Source organism: Glycine soja, chromosome 3, assembly GCF_004193775.1.
Source record: "Glycine soja cultivar W05 chromosome 3, ASM419377v2, whole genome shotgun sequence".
NCBI lineage: Eukaryota > Viridiplantae > Streptophyta > Magnoliopsida > Fabales > Fabaceae > Glycine > Glycine soja.
The window spans coordinates 47,260,578-47,280,292 of record NC_041004.1 but is presented as its reverse complement, the minus strand read 5'-3'; the positions used below and the strand labels follow the sequence as shown (position 1 = coordinate 47,280,292).

The 19,715-nt window shown below is 30.1% G+C and overlaps 3 protein-coding genes across 5 annotated transcripts; 1 reads left to right on the top strand and 2 right to left on the bottom strand.

The window, feature by feature from the left end:
* The first annotated feature begins 2,164 nt into the window (after positions 1-2,164).
* On the top strand, positions 2,165-4,019 carry LOC114407825 (AAA-ATPase At2g46620-like). Its single transcript, XM_028371085.1, has one exon. The coding sequence runs from the start codon at positions 2,302-2,304 to the stop codon at positions 3,688-3,690; it is 1,389 nt and encodes a 462-aa protein (XP_028226886.1). The 5' UTR covers positions 2,165-2,301; the 3' UTR covers positions 3,691-4,019.
* Positions 4,020-10,334: 6,315 nt separating this feature from the next.
* Positions 10,335-12,578, bottom strand: LOC114407824 (ras-related protein RABA3-like). The gene is made up of 2 exons (XM_028371084.1): positions 12,075-12,578; positions 10,335-10,990 (listed from the first exon to the last, which is right to left on the bottom strand). Exons 1-2 carry the CDS (start codon positions 12,326-12,328, stop codon positions 10,534-10,536), a joined length of 711 nt encoding a protein of 236 aa, XP_028226885.1. The 5' UTR covers positions 12,329-12,578; the 3' UTR covers positions 10,335-10,533.
* Positions 12,579-14,658: 2,080 nt separating this feature from the next.
* On the bottom strand, positions 14,659-17,817 carry LOC114407823 (calcium-binding protein KIC-like). 3 transcript variants are annotated; one of them, XR_003665682.1, is made up of 3 exons: positions 17,289-17,817; positions 17,133-17,165; positions 14,659-15,046 (listed from the first exon to the last, which is right to left on the bottom strand). XR_003665682.1 is itself a non-coding variant. In XM_028371081.1 (2 exons), exon 1 carries the CDS (start codon positions 17,690-17,692, stop codon positions 17,312-17,314), a length of 381 nt encoding a protein of 126 aa, XP_028226882.1. In that variant the 5' UTR covers positions 17,693-17,816; the 3' UTR covers positions 14,659-15,046; positions 17,289-17,311. The 3 variants fall into 3 exon arrangements, 2 of the variants coding, with proteins under 2 accessions (XP_028226882.1, XP_028226883.1); XM_028371081.1 differs by lacking the exon at positions 17,133-17,165 and having other exon boundaries at positions 17,289-17,816; XM_028371082.1 differs by lacking the exon at positions 14,659-15,046 and having other exon boundaries at positions 16,962-17,165.
* Between the last annotated feature and the right edge of the window lie 1,898 nt (positions 17,818-19,715).

Here is a 19,715-nt window from a genome sequence, read left to right as displayed (position 1 = left end):
TCCTTTCAGAATTTAATCTTAACCTTTAAGATATAAAAATAATATGCATCGATACTATCAGCTATTTTCCTTCTTGTCATGTTCATGCATTTTAACAAATGTCTTTCAAAGTTTTGAAAATTGACTAATTAAAAAAAAGATAGATACATTCTTTATAGCAACAAATAAAAGCAAAGAAAGTGAAATTAAAAGGAGAAAGCAAAAATAGATTAAGAAAAATAAGCACCGACGGAGTGCTATTAAATATATTAATATGGAATATGCATGGAGTCCTCACTGGGAAAAACAAGCAAATTAAAGGAGAAATAAAACGTCATTGTTATAAAGCCGAAAGGAGACCAAAGGGATGGAAAGTTCACGATATGAACAAACGAACAAATGGACCTCAGTTTCTTAAGAATGATGGTAAATAGATTAAAAGATAATTTTTATTTAAAAAAATATTATTAAACCATAATTTTTAATATTATTTCTTTAAATAATATCCCTTAAAAGTACTGATCAATAATACCCTTAGAAATTTGAGAAAGTGCTAGTTTATTGTTCAACTAAGTTCAAACTTTGAACCAAATTAATTTTCAATGGAACTCCAACGTGTAATGAAAGTCCATGCATGACACGAACTCTAAAAAGAAGGAAGCGTGATGTATTTCCATTGTGCATGCCAGTTAATTATATTTTAAAATTAAATTATAATAAATAATTTATATTGTGATATAAAATTATTTTTAATTAATAGTAATTTCTTAAAATTTAATTTGAAAATAAAATTAAAAATAGTAAACCAAAGGAAATAAGAGGTTAAAAAAAGTCATTCTCCAACGATAGCGTATTTTTCTTAACATCCTATCTCTTTTAATATTTTTAGTTTTAATTTAAATTATTATATTTTTGTAAAAAATATCAATAATAAAAAAATATTATTGTATCACAATATAAATTATTTGTCATAAATATAAAATATAATCTATATGTTAACAGTAATTATTCAATATAAATTTAATAATAATAATAATGTAATTTATATATTTAAAAATGTTTACTTATAATAAAATTTACTTATAATAAATTTTAGTTATATAAAATTAGTCTTGGATACTCCATATGAATAAAGATAATAAAGATAACGTGTATTGGTGCTCGATTCCTACATATCTGGGAAGAAAAAAAATATAACATGTATTGAATCAAATAAATTATTTTCATAAATTTTTCTTAATTTGAATTACTTAACTTTTTAATTTATTTCAGTCTAATAAATTGAAATATTCACTATTATTAATAAAATACTTACTACTTCCTTTAATTTATTTTTATTTTAAATTTACTAATGATTTTAAAAATTTAATATACATACCCCACCAATGCAAAATCTTCTATATTATTAATCAATTAGAATTTATTTTAGTTTAAATTTTAATATAATTATTATAAATGTCAATAAAGTTATTATGCATGATATTAGAAAAACTTTAAGCTATTATTATATGAATTATTTATTCTTTAAAAATACTTAAAAGTATACAGAAGCTAATAAAAAATACATTAAATTACTTAATAAGAAATTAAAAATACATATAATCAACAACAAAGCAGCAAAGCCTTTAACAAATATTTTTAATATGAATTTAATTAAAATGCATTGATATTGTAGAAAAAAGGTTATCATTTAATAATAGATTGTAGTTTATGGTAAGATTATTGATTGTTCTACTAGTGATTTTGAAAGTGGTGATTTTAATTAATAATATTTATATTGGTGCATACAAATTAAACATTATAATATTATTTATGAAGGTTTTTTATTAATTACTATATCTATAAACATTATATTCATACAATAATTATTAATAACAAATTATTTTGTAATAATTAATGTTATTCATAAATATTTAAGAAAATGTTTAAACTAATTTCTTAACTTTCCAATAAGTTTTTTTATTCTGAAATTTTCCAATAAGTAATTACAATTCTTACCTTTTTTTTTTTCTTTTGAAGTGAACATCAACTTTTAAAAGCAAATTTATTTTACTTAAAACAAAAAAATTAATTAGATTTATGCATTCACGTTTTATACTGTAACTATATTTCACTTTGTGAATATTTAATAGTAATGTAGAATATATCAATAACATGTTTATTTATTTTAAGATAATGCTATGCTGCAATAAAAAGAGGGTAACTTACCCCTTCTCCTCTCCTTGGCATTCTCTATCCCACCAAAGTCGATTAATTCATTTTTCTGAATAGCCATTCCCAGAATCCAAACATGGTCTTTTGAGGTTTTGGTCCCCGATCACCATGATTCTTTTCAGTTTCACCTCCATCGTTTTAATCGCGTTTGGGGCGACGCTGTTCCAGACGGGGCATGCGAAGAAGCTATGGAGAAGAATCGAAGACTGGTTCCACGTGTACCAGTTCTTCAAAGTCCCAGAACTCAACGACACGACGCAGCACAACCACCTATACAGGAAGGTCTCCCTCTACTTACATTCCCTACCTTCCATCGAAGACTCTGACTTCGCCAACCTCATCACTGGCAAGAAGCAAAACGACATCGTCCTCTGCCTCGGCCCAAACCAAACTATCGAGGACCATTTTCTCGGAGCCACACTCTTCTGGTTCAACCAAACCGGAACCTTTCTTCTCAAGATCAGAAAGGTGGACAAGCGGAGAATCCTCCGTCCTTACCTTCAGCACATTCACGCCGTCGCCGACGAAATCGACCAGCGAGGGAAGCGCGACTTGCTTCTCTTCATGAACATCGCCGACGACTACCGACGCTGGAGATCCGTTCCGTTCACGCATCCTTCCACGTTCGACACCGTCGCCATGGAGCCGGATCTCAAAAGCAAAGTTAAATCCGATCTCGAATCGTTCCTCAGAGCGAAGCAGTACTACCACCGCCTCGGCCGCGTCTGGAAACGGAGCTTCCTCCTCTACGGTCCCTCCGGCACCGGAAAATCGAGCTTCGTCGCCGCCATGGCCAATTTCCTCTCCTACGACGTCTACGACATCGACCTCTGCAAAATCTCCAGCGATTCGGATCTGAAATCGCTCCTCCTGCAAACGACGCCGAAGTCGGTGGTGGTGATCGAGGACCTGGACCGGTTCCTCGCGGAGAAAACGGCAAGAATAAGCGCGTCGGGGATACTGAACTTCATGGACGCGCTTCTAACCTCGTGTTGCGCTGAAGAGAGGGTTATGGTGTTCACGATGAACACGAAGGAGCATGTTGACCCAAACCTGCTTCGACCGGGTCGGGTCGACGTGCATATTCATTTTCCGCTTTGTGATTTTTCGGCGTTTAAGACGCTTGCGAGTAGTTACCTTGGGGTGAAGGAGCATAAGTTGTTTCCTCAGGTGCAGGAGATTTTTCAAAACGGGGCGAGTTTGAGTCCCGCTGAAATCGGTGAGTTGATGATAGCAAACCGGAACTCACCGAGTCGGGCTATTAAATCGGTTATCACCGCCTTGCAAACGGACGGTGATGGGAGGGGGTGCGGCTTGATCGGACGGCAGACGGAGGACGATGAAATGGATGAACCTGACGGGGTTGTGTGCGGTGAGACTTTCAATACGGTTAAGGATTTGCGGAAACTGTACGGTTTTTTCAGTTTCAGGGTTACTAGAAGATCTTCGTCGTCCAATGCTTCCTTGCCCCCCGCAAGCCCATTGGAAAAAGAATAAGCAATGTTCTCGATTGCACTTCATTCCGGGGGATACGCCCTTTCAAAAGAAAGCAATTTGGGGGCAAGCTTCTTCTTCTTCTTCTTCTTTTTTGTTCATAGCCGAATTAGTCACAGCATTTATTCATTGGAAAGTGTTGGTAATTGTCGTTTTTGGAGCGATTTGCATGGGTTTGTAAGTGTAAATCTTTAGAAATAGATTCCATACATGAAAACAATTTGCGCAAAACAAAATTATCCTGTAGTGTTTGTTTCCCCATTTTGGTGAATTGTGAGTCCACTTTCATGAATATACTTCTTCTAATCAAAATCCTTCAAGCCCAGTTGAAATGTTTTTTCTCCCCCAACCCAAATAGAGTTTTGTTTTTCTGTTTTCAAAAATGGCTTTCCTCACTTTCTCATTATCAGAATTATGTGTTAATCCATCTTGTTTTACCAATTATCTGGGTTAACATCAAGTCCTTAAAGGGTGTTTGGCTTAGTTACATAGTTAGAAATAATTACACTTCTTTTTGCTAGCTTACTTTACGAGAAAACTTTGAAAGATAAAAATATTATATTTCTTGAATAATTCATTTCTAAACAAACACTTAATTTGGAAGCATTGGTTTCTTGTTTCATTTACATTACATATTACATATATGCCTGTGATGAACAGGTCATAAAGCGATCGATTACTATTTTCATAAGTATAACTCACGACAATCTTTTTTTTTGTTTTTTTGCTAACTATCACAATAATTTTTTTAATCTTTGCTATTGTTGTTAGTGAAGGGTGGTATGCAAATTGAAAGGAAAAAACATACACCTTCGGATCCTATTAATCGATTACTTTCAACAAGATTAAGAAATGAAAGTTAAATTATTAAATATCTCTGAAAATAAAAAAAGTTTTTAATTATATCCTAATATAATTATACATTCAACTAATTTCATTAATAATTAATTAAATATTTAATCTAAATTATCATCTCACAAAAGATATAGATAATATGAGAAAGAAGATAATACTAGAGTCAAAAAGAGAATGCGGTATTTGAAAAAATATTTATATTTTTATTAATTACATGAAGTGAGAAAAGTAGGTGGATAATACATCAAAAATAAATTTTTTTAATAATAAAATATTAAAAATAATATAAAAGACAAAATTTGAAAAATAATTATTAATATATTAATTAATAACTTATAAATAAGATTAAGTATTTTTTAATGTGATAAATATATAAAAGCCGAGGGAGTAGTATTCACGCTTTAGCAGTAGTCAATTTAATGCACGTCTATTTCAACGTATATAACAAGTACTGGGTTTCATTATCATGAAGTAAACAGAACCTTTACTCCTTGCATATGTAAGACAGTGAAAAATCTTTTTAAAGTAATCGGCTTATTTCCTCCACGTGAACCTTGAAATATATCAAGAAATTTAAATATATTTTATGGAAATGGAAAATAAATTAAAAGGCAAATATACTTTAGTCTGTCGTCTTTATAAATACAAAAAAGTGTTGAAAACATAATTTTTAACATACTCTTTTATTATTAATTTAAATTTGTCAAAATATATAAAAATTATAAGTGAAACTTATTAGATAAAAATTAAAACTCACAAATTGTGACTTTCAATAGATTTTAGTTAGTCAACATTAAAAAGTATGGTTAAAAATGCATGTTAGAGAGTCCTACAGTACTATAAATATATGATGGTGCAAGCATGTTGTTAGATACCAAATTATATGCCACAAACACACATTCTCGTAGTCAAATTTTAATTTTAACTTCAGATAACGTAGTTTGCCAATAATTTGGTGCAACGACTTGTTTTCAGTCAGAGAACGATCAAACTCCTCCATTTTTATTTTCTCCCAACTTGGTTATAAGTACTTATTCTGCTTTTTCTGCTGAAGTCCATCTCTATTCTCTTTAGTTACAGAAACAGCCAACTAATCACAAGAAATATCATGCACGAGACCAATTTCACATGACTAAATTAGAGAACTAGGCTCTTACGTTTTCATAAGGGGCGCCTTAAATAGTTAATTATATGACAAAAACCATCAGAAAATCTCAGTAGTTGTTCTTTCCGGAGCCTATTAGTTCACTTGAAGTTAAATATTGTTCAACTAATTTATGACATATTGACATGCAATCGTATTATGAAGTGTCACATATAATTCCTTGTTCCATCTTCCCTTTTTATATTCTAAAGCATTGGTCCACTAACAATTTCAAACCATTTATATTTATTTGATTTGGTTACGTATTCTTTATTCCCCGCCAAACTCACTGATTGTAGTTTTGTGACGGAATAAAGAGAGATGAGACGTGTGTGTCCGCGCGTACAAGACTATATTCTACTACCAATAAGTTTTTCATATATTAAATTAGATTATTAATTTTTTAGTGTGGTTAAACCTTATAATTTAATTTCTCTCAAAGAATGGTATTTTAATTTTAAATTCTTTTTATGCATGTATTTTATATGATTTCAAGCATATATCATAATGTTAATTTATTTTCTAAGATTTTACTTGAATATAAAAATAGTCTCATAATTCACAAAATATTTGTTAATTTAAATTAATAGAGATAATAAGCCAAGCAACTATAACTTAAATAAGCTGAATTCGCCATTATAGTTTATACATGTCAAAAATTGTAGATCAACAAATAACCAACGAAGTGAACGAACACAAGATCAAGGGAACTATAGCTCACCTACACAAGAGAAAAAGGGAAAGAAGTGTAATAAATTTTCACGTTTCAGCCTTCACTCTTCAGTACCTCTGGACTCTGGACGTAGTAATCAATGGAGTAATAATTTCCTTTTCCATCTAAACGTATTAATGTAACCAGACCTACAATCTAATAATGCAAAATGACAGTATGTAATGGAAGAGCCTTTCAGCTCTTTAATTTTGATCATGGCATGCTCAACCATTTTTGCTCTCTCTCCGGTGATTAAGCCGCGGTATTTATTTCATTCTCCTAAAGCAATAATGAATAGCAAGCAATTTTCAACATCAGGCCAGCTGGAGTTGTAAATTAGAAGATCATCAGCCTTGAGGGTGTGCATAGCTTATTTTTTTAATAGAAATCAAACTAGTTTTAAAACCAAAATTAACTTAATTAAAATCAGTTTTTAAAATAAACAGAATTAAACCAACTTAGTTTAAAAATTTGTTTTACATCATTTAAATATTTTAAGTGTGATTTGGTTTCAAATGTGACTTGATTTAATTTAAATGGTGTTGTTTTACAACCCTGCATAGCCTCTTTGGGATTTGAGAAATGAAATGGACACCAACCGGAATCAAACCAGGTTCTGGCCAGTAATTGAAGACGAGGCATCCATCACTATCACTCATCAGTGTTCCCCAAACCACCGTGTACATGACCTGACAGGTAACGTTATGAGCTGTAATTGTTCTTTATTTTAGGGACAAACAAGATAATTATACTTAAGTAAATGTAATTAAGTGCAAAATATTAAAATATAGCTTCATTATTTAAATAGTACGACTTCTTAATATATAAAAAATAAAACAAAGCAATATAATATATTTTTAAAATGATTAATGACAATTTTTTTTCTTAATCATATAATTGATCCCTTAATTATATTTTAAAATTTAATTTAATCTCTTAATTATTAAAAGGTTCAATTTGATCATTCCATTGTTTAAAATGAAACAATTATACTATTTTCTATGAAATATGTTAATTATTTGAAAAAAATTGATATTTTTTTCATTGATTGTCAATATAATTAATGCAAAATGTAAAAAATATTCTCAATTTTTATTTAAATTGAACTTTTTATCTCACTTGTTAAACAATTCATTTAAAAAAATATAATGTTTTATCTTGATTGTGTTGACAACTAGTGTAAAAAGTAAAAATTCTCATCAAATAGTTAACAAATTTAATGAAAATGAAATAATTATTTCATTTTAAATAATTGAGAGAGTAAATAGAATAGTTTAATAATTAAATGACTAAATTGAATCTTAAAATATAATTAAGAGCCTAATTATATAAGCAAATTAAACCTTATATTTTGAGTTTTTCTCACTACAAGGTTATTATCAATTAAAAATTGATGTTGCTTTAATTAATCACTAACATTTATCAATCCAAAAACAAAAAATTGATGTTACATTACAAATGGCAATGATACTTTCCATTTTAATGTTAGCCAAATATCAACATTATGATTAATACTGAATGCAATGTTTGGAATAAAGTTGGGAGGACTTAAAAATATTTTTACTTTGAAAGCAATGGTTTTTCTTATTAGTAAAAAAATTGATGATTGTTCATTGCTGTAAAAACTCATTTTGGTTATTTTATGGTACATGTGTATTTTAAAAGAAAAAAATGTGATTAGACAAAATTAGTGAATCCTTCGCAATTATAACATATGAATAAGAAGAAAAATATATACAAAGACTTCAACCTTCATTTAACTTCAAGGAAACAATGTAGCTATGCATTTAAGTATGCAATATTGCTTGCAAACTATTCAAGATTATATGTAGTGAACTAGTGATGTAGTCGCGGCTTTAAACTGTAGTATCAATCACACACATGAATAAGAAGAAAAATATATAGTATTTTTATTATTTTATTTAAGGAGTTGAGAACCTTTTAGAAAAATTTGTTTTTTTTTATAATATTTTCTTCAAATTAGTTTTGGTATAAACTATTTTTATCAAAATATATAATAAATATTGCAAATTAATAAAAAAATTCTCTATCTTGTAAAGATAGAAAAAGATAACTAATTAGATTTGAGTAATGATAATTTTAATTTGAAAAGTTATAGTTACACTTAACATATTTTTTATTGGTTAAAATTTATTAAAAAATTATAAAATAATAAACTGAAATTATCAAATAAGAAATATAATTTTATGATTTCTAATAAGTTTTAGCTTCTATAAATAATAAGTTTTAGCTAATAATAAGAAGTGTATTAAAAGTACTGTTTTGATAGCAAAAGCAAATATATTAATTAACTAAACAGAAAGAAAGAGAGAATGAATTTCAATAATTTTAAGAGTAATGAAGAGAAAAATCACTGTAGAATATCAGGCACACTTGAGCAAACTTGCATCGTGCTGTCTATAAATGTGGGAACACAAACTGAACAGAAAATTAATGCAAACATGAAAAGTTACTATTTTTCAATTAGAAATGACAAATTGTATTATGAATGAGATTAAATAACGGGCCATTGTCAAAACTACTTTGGGTGTTTCTTCTCTTTCCTTTGTTTTTTAGGTCGAACCTTGGGTGTTTTATTATGTTTCAGCTGTTTCCGACTGATTTATGACCATGTATTGCTTATACAATACTAATACCTAACCCATCCTTATATTTGGCTCCTTTTGCTTAATCTTGAAGGATGAAAATATACTTAAGGTATGGTCTACGAGGGTTAATTGTTCAACGAGTTCTTAGTTCACCATTAAATAATACGAAACCATAAAAATCGCACCAAACTAACTCGGAGTCAAGTCGTAGCAGAGATAATATTTGAGGGCGACGTCCACACAACTTTTCTTTTGTTTTGTCAAATTCTACACCCACATATATAATAATTAGAGATGCAATAATGTTTTTAAATTTTAGTTTTTATACTATGGTTTTGATTTTAATTTTTCATTTAAGATTTAAATTTTGTTCTCTTTTAAAGTTTTCACCAGAGGAATTGGGTCACTTATTTTCTTCATATGTTGTTTTTCTTGTCCTTTCATAATTGAATAACCATTTGAAGAAGGTTTTTTTTTTTTTTATTAAAGTTTGACGTATCGTTTTGGAAAGGGATATATGCAAATGCAAATGCAAGTTCAGAAAGTGCGTAAGTTGAAAAGAAATGGGTGTAGAATATATGCAAGATGCACACGAAATGAAGTCAAATTAGAACGGCTTGGGTCGGAAGTAAACAACTAGTATTTGTTTACACTTGAAATGAATAGTCCCATTTCCATCAAGGTCGGTTGGCTTGGCAGTCATCAAATTATGGGTACCACTGGCCACGCATACGCATATTACTTGAATAATTGAAACTTTCTAGTTTCTAATGAATGCTTTGAACAAATTTTATATTCAAAACGTAAGTGCATCATTCATGCCAGACGGTTAGGTCAAGAAAATGATCTAAACTTATAGATTTTTTTAATGAATTTAATTTGTATTCATTTTTAGTGTAATTTCTTTTTACATAGACATATAATATACATTCACTTTATTATTGTCACATCATCTTATTCATTAATATAATGTGGTACCAGGATAATTTTTTTTTATTAAATGTTTATCTAAAAAAATTACACTAATTATGCGTATAAACTATTTTTTAATTCATTTCTTCGTTTTGTTATTTTGATATTGCGCCCTTTTGTATTGGCAGTATATAAGTGTGGCTTATGTTTACTAAAGCCCAAAGCCCAACCTAGCAGTCATATATTTTGGGTCAAATTTGGAATCCACAAAGCAGGACACAACAAGCCAATTCTAGTTTTTTTTTTATCCATGAAAATTACACACGATAGCACAGTAGATTTACGACACTCACAAAAGGTAAATAAAAATGAGCTCGTAACTTCTTTTTTTTTTTTTTTCTTTCAAAAAAGGAGGTAAAAACAAACATAAAATTCATTGCTGTTGCTGTAATAAGTCATAATCAAATTGAAACAGGATAATTCTGAGCATGCAAGAAACAGATGAAATCTATGATCCTCACCAACCACATTACCCCTATATGTATACATATATCAGAAAGGAATTTCTGCATGTACTTTTCACTCCTCTCTCGCTCTATGTTTTTACTTAGATCTTAACAAGAACATGAAGACAACTTCTTCATATCAGTAATTTCTAATTCAGCACCTGAGATAACATCTATTTTTGACCCTTTAAGAGTGGCAAGATTGTTGTCAGCATTGGCCTTCCCATTACCACATTCCAAGGACCTCTTTGAGATAACCCTATGGATCTCTTCCAGCAACTTGAAAAAGGCACTCTCCACATTCTCACCACTGAGAGCTGAAGTCTCAGAGAAGAAGAGGCCCTGATCCTCTGCAAACTCCACTGCATCTTCAGCATGTACCACTCTTTGGTCCACAAGGTCACCTTTGTTCCCAATGAGCATGATCACAATGGAACTGTCGGCGTGTGCTCTCAGTTCGTCAACCCACCTAGCCACATGATCAAACGACTGTCTTTTACTAATGTCGTACACCAGCATGGCCCCTAATGCCCCTCTGTAGTATGCACTTGTCACTGCCCTGTACCTACATCAGACCAACAACACTTACACATTTTTAAATGCTATTTTTTTTTTTTTTTTTATCAATTTCTCTAGATCGCTAAGGCAGAATGAAGATCACATATCCTCCCACACACAAGAAAAAAATTATCACATATTTTAAATTTCTTATTAGTTAGTTTTTTATTTAATTTTTCAATCAAAGAGAAGAACAATAATAGATTATTTAATTCGGCTAAGCCAACCATTTCTCAAATATGAATTCATTAGATTGTTAGTAAAGGTTTTTCTTTTCCTAGAAAGTTTTTATTTGTATAACTCAATGTATTTTTTCCCCCTTATTTTACATTCAAGTTGAATTAAAGTGATAATATCAAAATATTTTACATTCCTATTCAATTATATATTATTATATATTATAAATTTATTAATTTTAATAATAAATATTTTAAAAATTATACCTAATATAAGTTGTAATTGAATGGGCATATATACTTTTTATATTGTAAATACCTGAAAAATAAATTCAAATTAAAGTGGAAGGTAATGTTTTCCACTAAAAAAAATTGAGAATTGATTTTTTAACGCAAAAGAATTGAAGGAGGGCTGAAATTCCTATCAGTGAAGTGACTCAACCACCACAGTTATACTTGCATCCAAGTAGATCTCCATTTAAAGGAAACCCCAGTTTGGGATTTTAATTTCATTACATTTTGCTAGGGCTGGATATAGTCATATAGTACTCAGTATCTCGAATCTGACAAATTAGATGAGCAAACAAACATCACATGCATGATGCAACAAGTATCACATTCTTCCAGTACTGTTAAGAGTCTCCCTTGTAAAATACTGATGTGGTTTTTGGACCAGATCATCAGGAAAAGGAAAAGAAAAAGCCGTACAACCAAAGTCAAACAACTCAACATGTCATGTGCTTGTGTAATACTTATGATAGTAGGATTCATAAGTCAAATTGGGATTACATTATTAAATATACTAGTATTCAAGTTAGTATCATAAAGGAAACTCAATGCATGCCCTCCCTTACTTTCAAGGGATGAACAAAATCAAACATAGATATGAAGCATGCATGAGATCAGGGAGTGAACCTTTCTTGGCCAGCAGTATCCCAGATCTGGGCTTTGATGACTTTGCCATTAATTGTGACAGTTCTTGTCTGGAACTCAACTCCAATGGTAGATTTTGAGTCAAAGCAGAATTCATTCTTTGCAAACCTTGACAGTATCTGAGTCTTACCCACAGCTGAGTCCCCTATCACCACCACCTTAAACACATAATCTATTTTGTCATGCACATTCACTTTCACCCTCTCTGCCTCAACCCCATTCATTTCCTGATTCATTTTCTTCCCAAGATCAGCAATAGCTTGGAAAAAATTAAGTAAAACACTTCTTCTTGCCCAAACTATAGCGTCTAATCTAAAACATTGGTTCAATCTTCCCTAATGGTCGTGGAGGTAATTAAGCAGGAAAAAGTTAAGGAATATGAAAAAGGTAGGAAAAGAAAAAAAAATGAAACGAACAAGATCAGTGTTGAATCACTGGTAGCAAAAGAAGGAAGTAGGCTAAGTAATGGCCCGGTCTTTGTCTCTCTTTAATGCTTTACCAAATTGAATGCACTATACATCAAATATAATAATATTTATATGACAATATTGTGGCCTTGTGGGGGCATTATTACCTTCTGCAACTGAGATACCACTGTATCTGTATGTAGATACATCAACGTAATGTTCAATTCTTTATTAGCCTAACAATAAAAGGGAAAAGAAGAGTACAGACAATTAATCAAAATTTTCTAGAAGTTGTGATTCTTGGGAAAGGGATTGAGAATTATATGTGATTGATTGAGTGGTTGAAATGTCAAGTTCATATTTAGTTGCTCTTAATTTTCTGATGCAATCAGGCACATGCCTTTTTTCTTAAGTTTTTTTATAACGACCTTAGCTTGTTGTCGATTTATGTGATTATGTCTATCAAATGGCTCTCTAAATTTTAATTATCTAAGGGCTTCTTAAAGAGATCGTTTGCATCATTGAAGCGAATGCACAAGTGCTAATAAGGAAATATTTTCTAACATGGGTATAATCACTATAATGTTATCTGAGTTCCCTTAGCTGTTTTGCTGGTATCATGATGAATCCTCAAGTGGTGAGACACAGAAAAACGAACTGATTTAAAAAGAAATCAAGGTGTAACAAGGCAAAACCATATTTCTTTTTGTGTAGTTACTTCATAAGTATATTTAAAATATAATTTTCTCATATATATTAGAAAATAAGCAATCTTAAATTGGATCATGTTCTTCTGTTGTAAATATTTCTTAAAAAACTTATAGAAGAAGGACCATAATGTTATGTAGCATGAGCATGGCACACCATTTGTTCCAGGCTTCCAACCACACATGATGGGATGCTGTATTAAACTTGGATCCCCCATAAAGGCCCATCACAGTGACCATAAGTTTATGAAAGAAACATTCTATAAATCCATCTAGGGGACATAGAATTCAGTACAGTAACACTCGGATTGGGATTTTCCTCACCGACAGAACTGGTATAGTACGATTAACACCCTCCAGAATTATCACTTCTTGCTTGTAAACGGTAAAGGTATTGAAGTATTGCATGACCCACATATGCTGCAACGATCTGCAATCACAATGAATGTTGGTAACTAGAGTAGCAATTGTTGCATTCCTCACAAATTGTTTATGACGTGTTAAAATTGAATTTGAGGAAGACAAATTATATTTGAAAGTTTTATTTCAAAAGTAAATTTGTAATGAAAATTTATGTAAATTTCTTTTCTTAATACAATGAAAAAATCATATATGGTATGTCGCTTCTAATTAGTTAAACTTGTTTTTGGAAGGAAACTCGATTTTTATTTTCCATAACTAAACATGTTTTTTTTTATTATATGAGAGAAGGTTTGTGATATTAAATATTAAAGAATTTACCTCCATTGGTGGAATAGTATATGAGTTGTTGTATTTTTTTATATGAATTTAATTTCTATGAATAAGAAATTAAATATATACCTAAATTATTTGTCGAAGAACTTATTTTTTTTTTCCTAGTGTTATATTTGTTAAATATTCATCATCTTTGGTAATCGCTAATTTTTGTTAGCGAATATAATTTAGTAGAATTTTTTTTCCAATAACATTTAACATATTTTTCATCCACAAAACTAAAAAACCTAAAATTTTATTTAAATCTTATAAGTTCAATTCAAGTTAATGGTGCTGAACTTAGATTGTTATGACAAATTATATTAAGGGTGTCTATGACTGTCTCAACCTAAGATTGATTTTGACTGTGCTTTAGAAATTAGAGTCAATGTAGTCTGAGAATGATTCAATTTATGTTTGATGTCATCCTAACTCAATCAAGTGTTTTATGGTTTTTTAAAAAAGTACGAGTTTAATAATTACGTGTTAATAATAAAACTTGTTTATTTAGTAAATAATATAGTATAATCATGCTATTTATTTTGAAATATATAAATTGTAGCTGTAGTAATTTAATTTTATATGAACAAAAATTAAAGAGTTACAAGATAATAAATATGATAGATAATGATTTAAAAAAACAAAAAAAAACATTAAGAATATAAGTAAAAAGTACTCCATATCAATTATTAACAAATAAGAAAGTGAGAATCCATATGATAAATAGTTAATATTCACAATTAATTAATATATTTGTGAAAGCTAAAAATGCAAAGGACTTTTGAAATGTGCAGCAGCAGCTCTTGCATGATTTTTAATAAATAGTAAATACGATTATGAAACATCGAAATTGTTACTTAGTTAGGTTACTCCTACAAAACTTGTCCATCTCAGACTCTTTCCCATGGATACTATATCAGCCTGTTTCTTTGAATCAATTTCTGGATATCCTTGATCTTTTGAGCATGGAGATTGTGTCCTCATATGAGCAAGAGACAATATCAAATCGGACCAGATGGGTTGTCGTTGCTGTAATGACCATCCACCTTCCTGAGGAGTCGCAAATCAGCCCCCCCTTGGCCACACCTGAAGGGATTTCTTCTCCCTGTTACAGAAAACCACGGTTTTAACATATTAATAATTTGAAAAATTATCGTTAATGTATTCCATATAATTTAGAGATAATTGAAAAATAATTCATTATCAAAATTTAAATTATTTATTATAAAATTAGAGAATTCCATTTAAATATATTTATTATAAAAATAAAATACTCTATATAATCTATATATCTCAAAAAACATACAAAATGATATAAAATAAAATTAAAAAGATTTATATATTAAATATTTTTAATTAAAAATTTTGATAATTTGAAAAAAAAACTCCTAACTAATTATACATAAAAAATAATATTAATGTAGTTAACTAAACAAAGTTTGTTAGTGATTTATTGTCTTGCTTATGAATAAAGAATCATGCATATAACATGAATATGTAACATTAAAGTCAACATTCGATTTTAAATGATCAATGTAAGAATCAAAATTATTTATTTTTTAAAATAAGGGGACTAAATGTATTAATTTAAAGATAAATGACCAAGATGAGCTAGATGCCGAAGATGCAATTCGTGCACTTGACAACTTTCAGTTTGGAAATGAAAAACGAAGACTGTCTGTGGAGTGGGCTAGGGTATGATAGTGATTTCACTATAATGTTTTAGGTGTATTTACCTAGTATTATTGAGGTTGCAACTTACATGTGTAAACAATGTATTATATACTATCTGAGTTTTATAAGAAGGTTATGTTTGCTTTATTTTGACTCTCGAGGGCAAACCATGCAGAGGCCCACAAAAACCCTATTTGTGATTAATTTTGACCCAATTCGAACCAGAGTCCGTGATATTGAAAGACACTTTGAACCTTATGGGAAGGTTCTTAATATTAGAATTCGTCGGAACTTTTCATTTGTTCAGTTTGAAACACAAGAAGATGCTATAAAAGCTCTTGAGTGCACACATATGAGGTCAGTGATGAATGATAAAGTCGCAGGTTTCTTGTTTTGCTAACTCTGTACATATTTAATGCATTTATGGTTTCATTCCACTTGAAGTAAGATACTGGACAGAGTGGTGTCTGAGGGATGATGATGAAAAGGGTGGCAGTCCTAGAGGAGGGGTTGAATATGGTAGACATTGCAGGTATTTTATTCATTTGCCATTATAATTAATTATCTGTGCAGTTGCACTTTTGCATTCCTTTTAAAGCTTATCTATTTTTGTTATTTGTCTACAGTCGTTCTCCAATGCGAAGGTCTAGAACTTAGAAGCATTGCTTGGTTTAGGGATATGAAGTAGGCTGCATTGGCACCGATTTTCTTTTTAGTACTTTTCACATTTTAATTCTTTGTTTCTTCCTAGATGTGTAGCAGTCGTGGCAAATTTGTGCTGATAGGACCTGAATTTAATTGTTTAAAGACATAATTGTTGTTACCTGTTATAGGGACACCATGCCTTGCCATGATTAAAATTAATTATTCGAAGTGCCATGATTGAAATTGGTGTTGCTTGTGAATTATAACCAGAAGTTTGTAGTTTCCATCAGTGGGGTAGAACCATGGATGTTCTTGCCAGGAATGGGTAAAAGTTAATGTAGAGGAAGTGACGGTGTTCTTGTGTGTTTCAAAACGTTGCTGGGAGAACCAACACCGAAAGAGCCAAAGAGGTATATCTTTTTGGTGAAATGTTTAATTGATTTTAGGTGGTCTATTTTGGATTATAGTCTGTTTAATATTATTTAAGGGGACACCAAAATGGCAAATTTTATGAAGGACTGAATGCTGTTATTTTATTTTAAAATAAGATGGTTAATATTATAGATTTTAAAAATTAGGAAGACCGAAATTATATTTAATCTTAATTTTTTTATTAATTTCATACTTTACGTGCCCATTATTCTAGTTTTCTGTATGTAAAACATCAATGAAAATGAGTAAATAAATAACATTTTACAAAATTAAGAATTACCATAGTTTTTAACATATGAATATCGAGGACTAACTCAGGAGCTCATTTCATCTCTTACATATGATTGACTTTTAACTTGGGATAAAGACTCAACTGTATCTGATAAAAGATGAAACTATCGAATGCTAGGAGTGCAAGAAAAATATATAATTCAACTTACCTCTTGAGTCAAACTCGTCAATGCTCGAACAAACTGGACAGATTCATATAATTATACTCAAATTCCCTTTAGAAAGCATTCATGGAGTGTCAAATGAGTTTATTTAACTTGCATAATACACACCCACATACACATATTGATGTATATATAACTTACAATTGATTTGGAAAGTGTGGAATTTAAGTTGAGGACTTGGTGAGCTCTTGTTCAAGTGCCTTGTGAAGCCAGGTCTCAGCATCTTCCATGATCCCAGGGCTAAGCCTCACCATAAGGATGCAAAACTCAGTTTCATTGAGCTTCCCATCCCCATCAAGATCTCCCTGTCTAACCATGGTTTCTGCTTCCTCTTTGCTCATCCCATCCATACCCAACATAGCTGAGTTCCTCATAAGACTCTCACCAGTGATCAAACCCGTTTCTGGGTCAGCCAGAAGCTTGAAACCCCCACACAACTCAGACACAAAGGTCTCCACATCCAACTTCTCTGCCATCACGGGCAGCAAGTCCTCGAACTCTTCTACTTCCACCGTGATCTCTTTTGCCGATTGGTTGCTTTCCATTGTTTTTGGAGGAGAAAGGAATCCTTGTTTCTTTTAATTGCAGAACGTGGAAACAAAGCTGGAAGAAGAAAGTGACATTAGAAGACTTGCTGTATATAGTGATGACCAATTAATGAGAATTGGGTGGGTAGATAGATGGCCTTTTACAAAATGAAAAATCCCATGTGGTAGTAGACTTTAAAAAATCAAGAGTGTAAGATTGTTTGGCCTAGAAAAATTGTATTTTTTAGAATATTGTGTACAACGGTAGTATTACAATAAGGGAAGTAAAATAATTGATGTGATGAAAAGATAATTATATTTGAGGGGGAAAAGTCATTAAATGCTAAATAATTTTTACTGTAGAAAATAATTATATTTTGAAGGGCCTTGTATTCGAATTTTTAAAATGTTATTATTTCATTAATGCCAATTATCATTTTATTAGAAGAGATTTTAAGATATATGGATAAAATTTTAAAATATTGAATAGTTATCCTTTTATATTATTGCATATTGATTTAAATGGTTAAGGATCAAATATATTTTCGTTAGGAAAAGAAATTATAAATTAACTAAAATATGATGTCAAACATGATCAAATGCTCATTTTTTTCTCGTAAATGTGGATTCGAATTAAAAAAAGTTTTTTATTTATTTTAAAAGGTAAAAAAACTAAAAATACAATATTTATTTTTTGGGTTAATTAAGTTTTTAGTTTTTTGAACTATTTTAGATTCTAATTTTTAATCCTTCAAAATTTATTTGACAATTTCTAATCCATTAATTTTTTTTCAACATTTTTAGTCCCCAAAAAAAATTTAGCTTGTTTTTTGTCATTCGTTTATTTTTATTGTTCAAAATTAGTTCAAAATATATAAAAATGAGGGACTAAAAATAGATAAAATAAGAATTAATCTTAAACAATAAAAATAAAAGAGAGACTAAAAATAGACAAAAAAAATTGAGGGACTAAAAATGTTGATGAAAAATTAATGAAAGACTGAAATTCGAAAAAAAAAATTTAAGGACTAAAAATTAGAATCTAAAAAAGTTAAGGACTAAAAATTTAATTAATCTTTTATTTTTCCTTTTAATTAGCATGTGGGTGATGAAAAGTTGGAGTGTATGTTGTTCATCTCTTCATTTTCTCAAGTTTTGAGATGTAATGGAAGCTAATAAATTATTATATTAGCATGTTTGGTTGCTCATCTCTTCATTTTTTTTGTATAAATATGATATTTTTCATGTCTGATGGTTTGGATGAGGTTGTGGTAGACAGGGTCATCCCAACAACAAGTGAGACTTAAAACAAGTTTTAAGATAAATATTTTACTTTAAATGAGAAAATTATATATTGGACATTTTTGTCTCTCAACTGAGAAACATTAAATGAGAAGCAAAACCCACTTAATTAGACTTATTAGTAATGTTTTTTCCCTCTTATAATGGTGATTAAGACAAAAAAAATATAATGTAAATTAACCGCCTTGTATTAAAACCATTTCTATGCGCAAGAATAAAACATCTCATCAATATGAATTAGTTTTTGCTCTAATGCCAAATAAAATAAGCAAAATAACAAAATACTGGATTGATCTACGATGTAGATGAAATGCAAAAAGATAATCAAAATAATTTTACTCTTATAGCTTAACTTGCTCATTTTTAACCAAAATCCACAAGACAGCTCAAAATCCAACTTAAGATCACAAACAAAACATCACATAATCCTTTAAAAAATGAAATATAAAAATAGGATATGAGGAATGAACAAAGCAAATCATACCCAACGATATCAACTAGTGAGATCTTTTTCTACAAATTCCTCGAAATCAAAAGATTCCCTTGTTTTGAATCCATTGTTCATAGACAATGGCAACACAATACCAGAGTCCATTATGTGGCTAAGGAATTAGCCTTGTAATTATTATTGTTTTTTTTTTTAAGGTTTTGGCTTTTTGTTGTTATTCAAAATAATGTGGGAGTCAAAGATATTGTTGGTCAACTCCAAATGAGGTGAATGAACAACCACTTTCAAAGA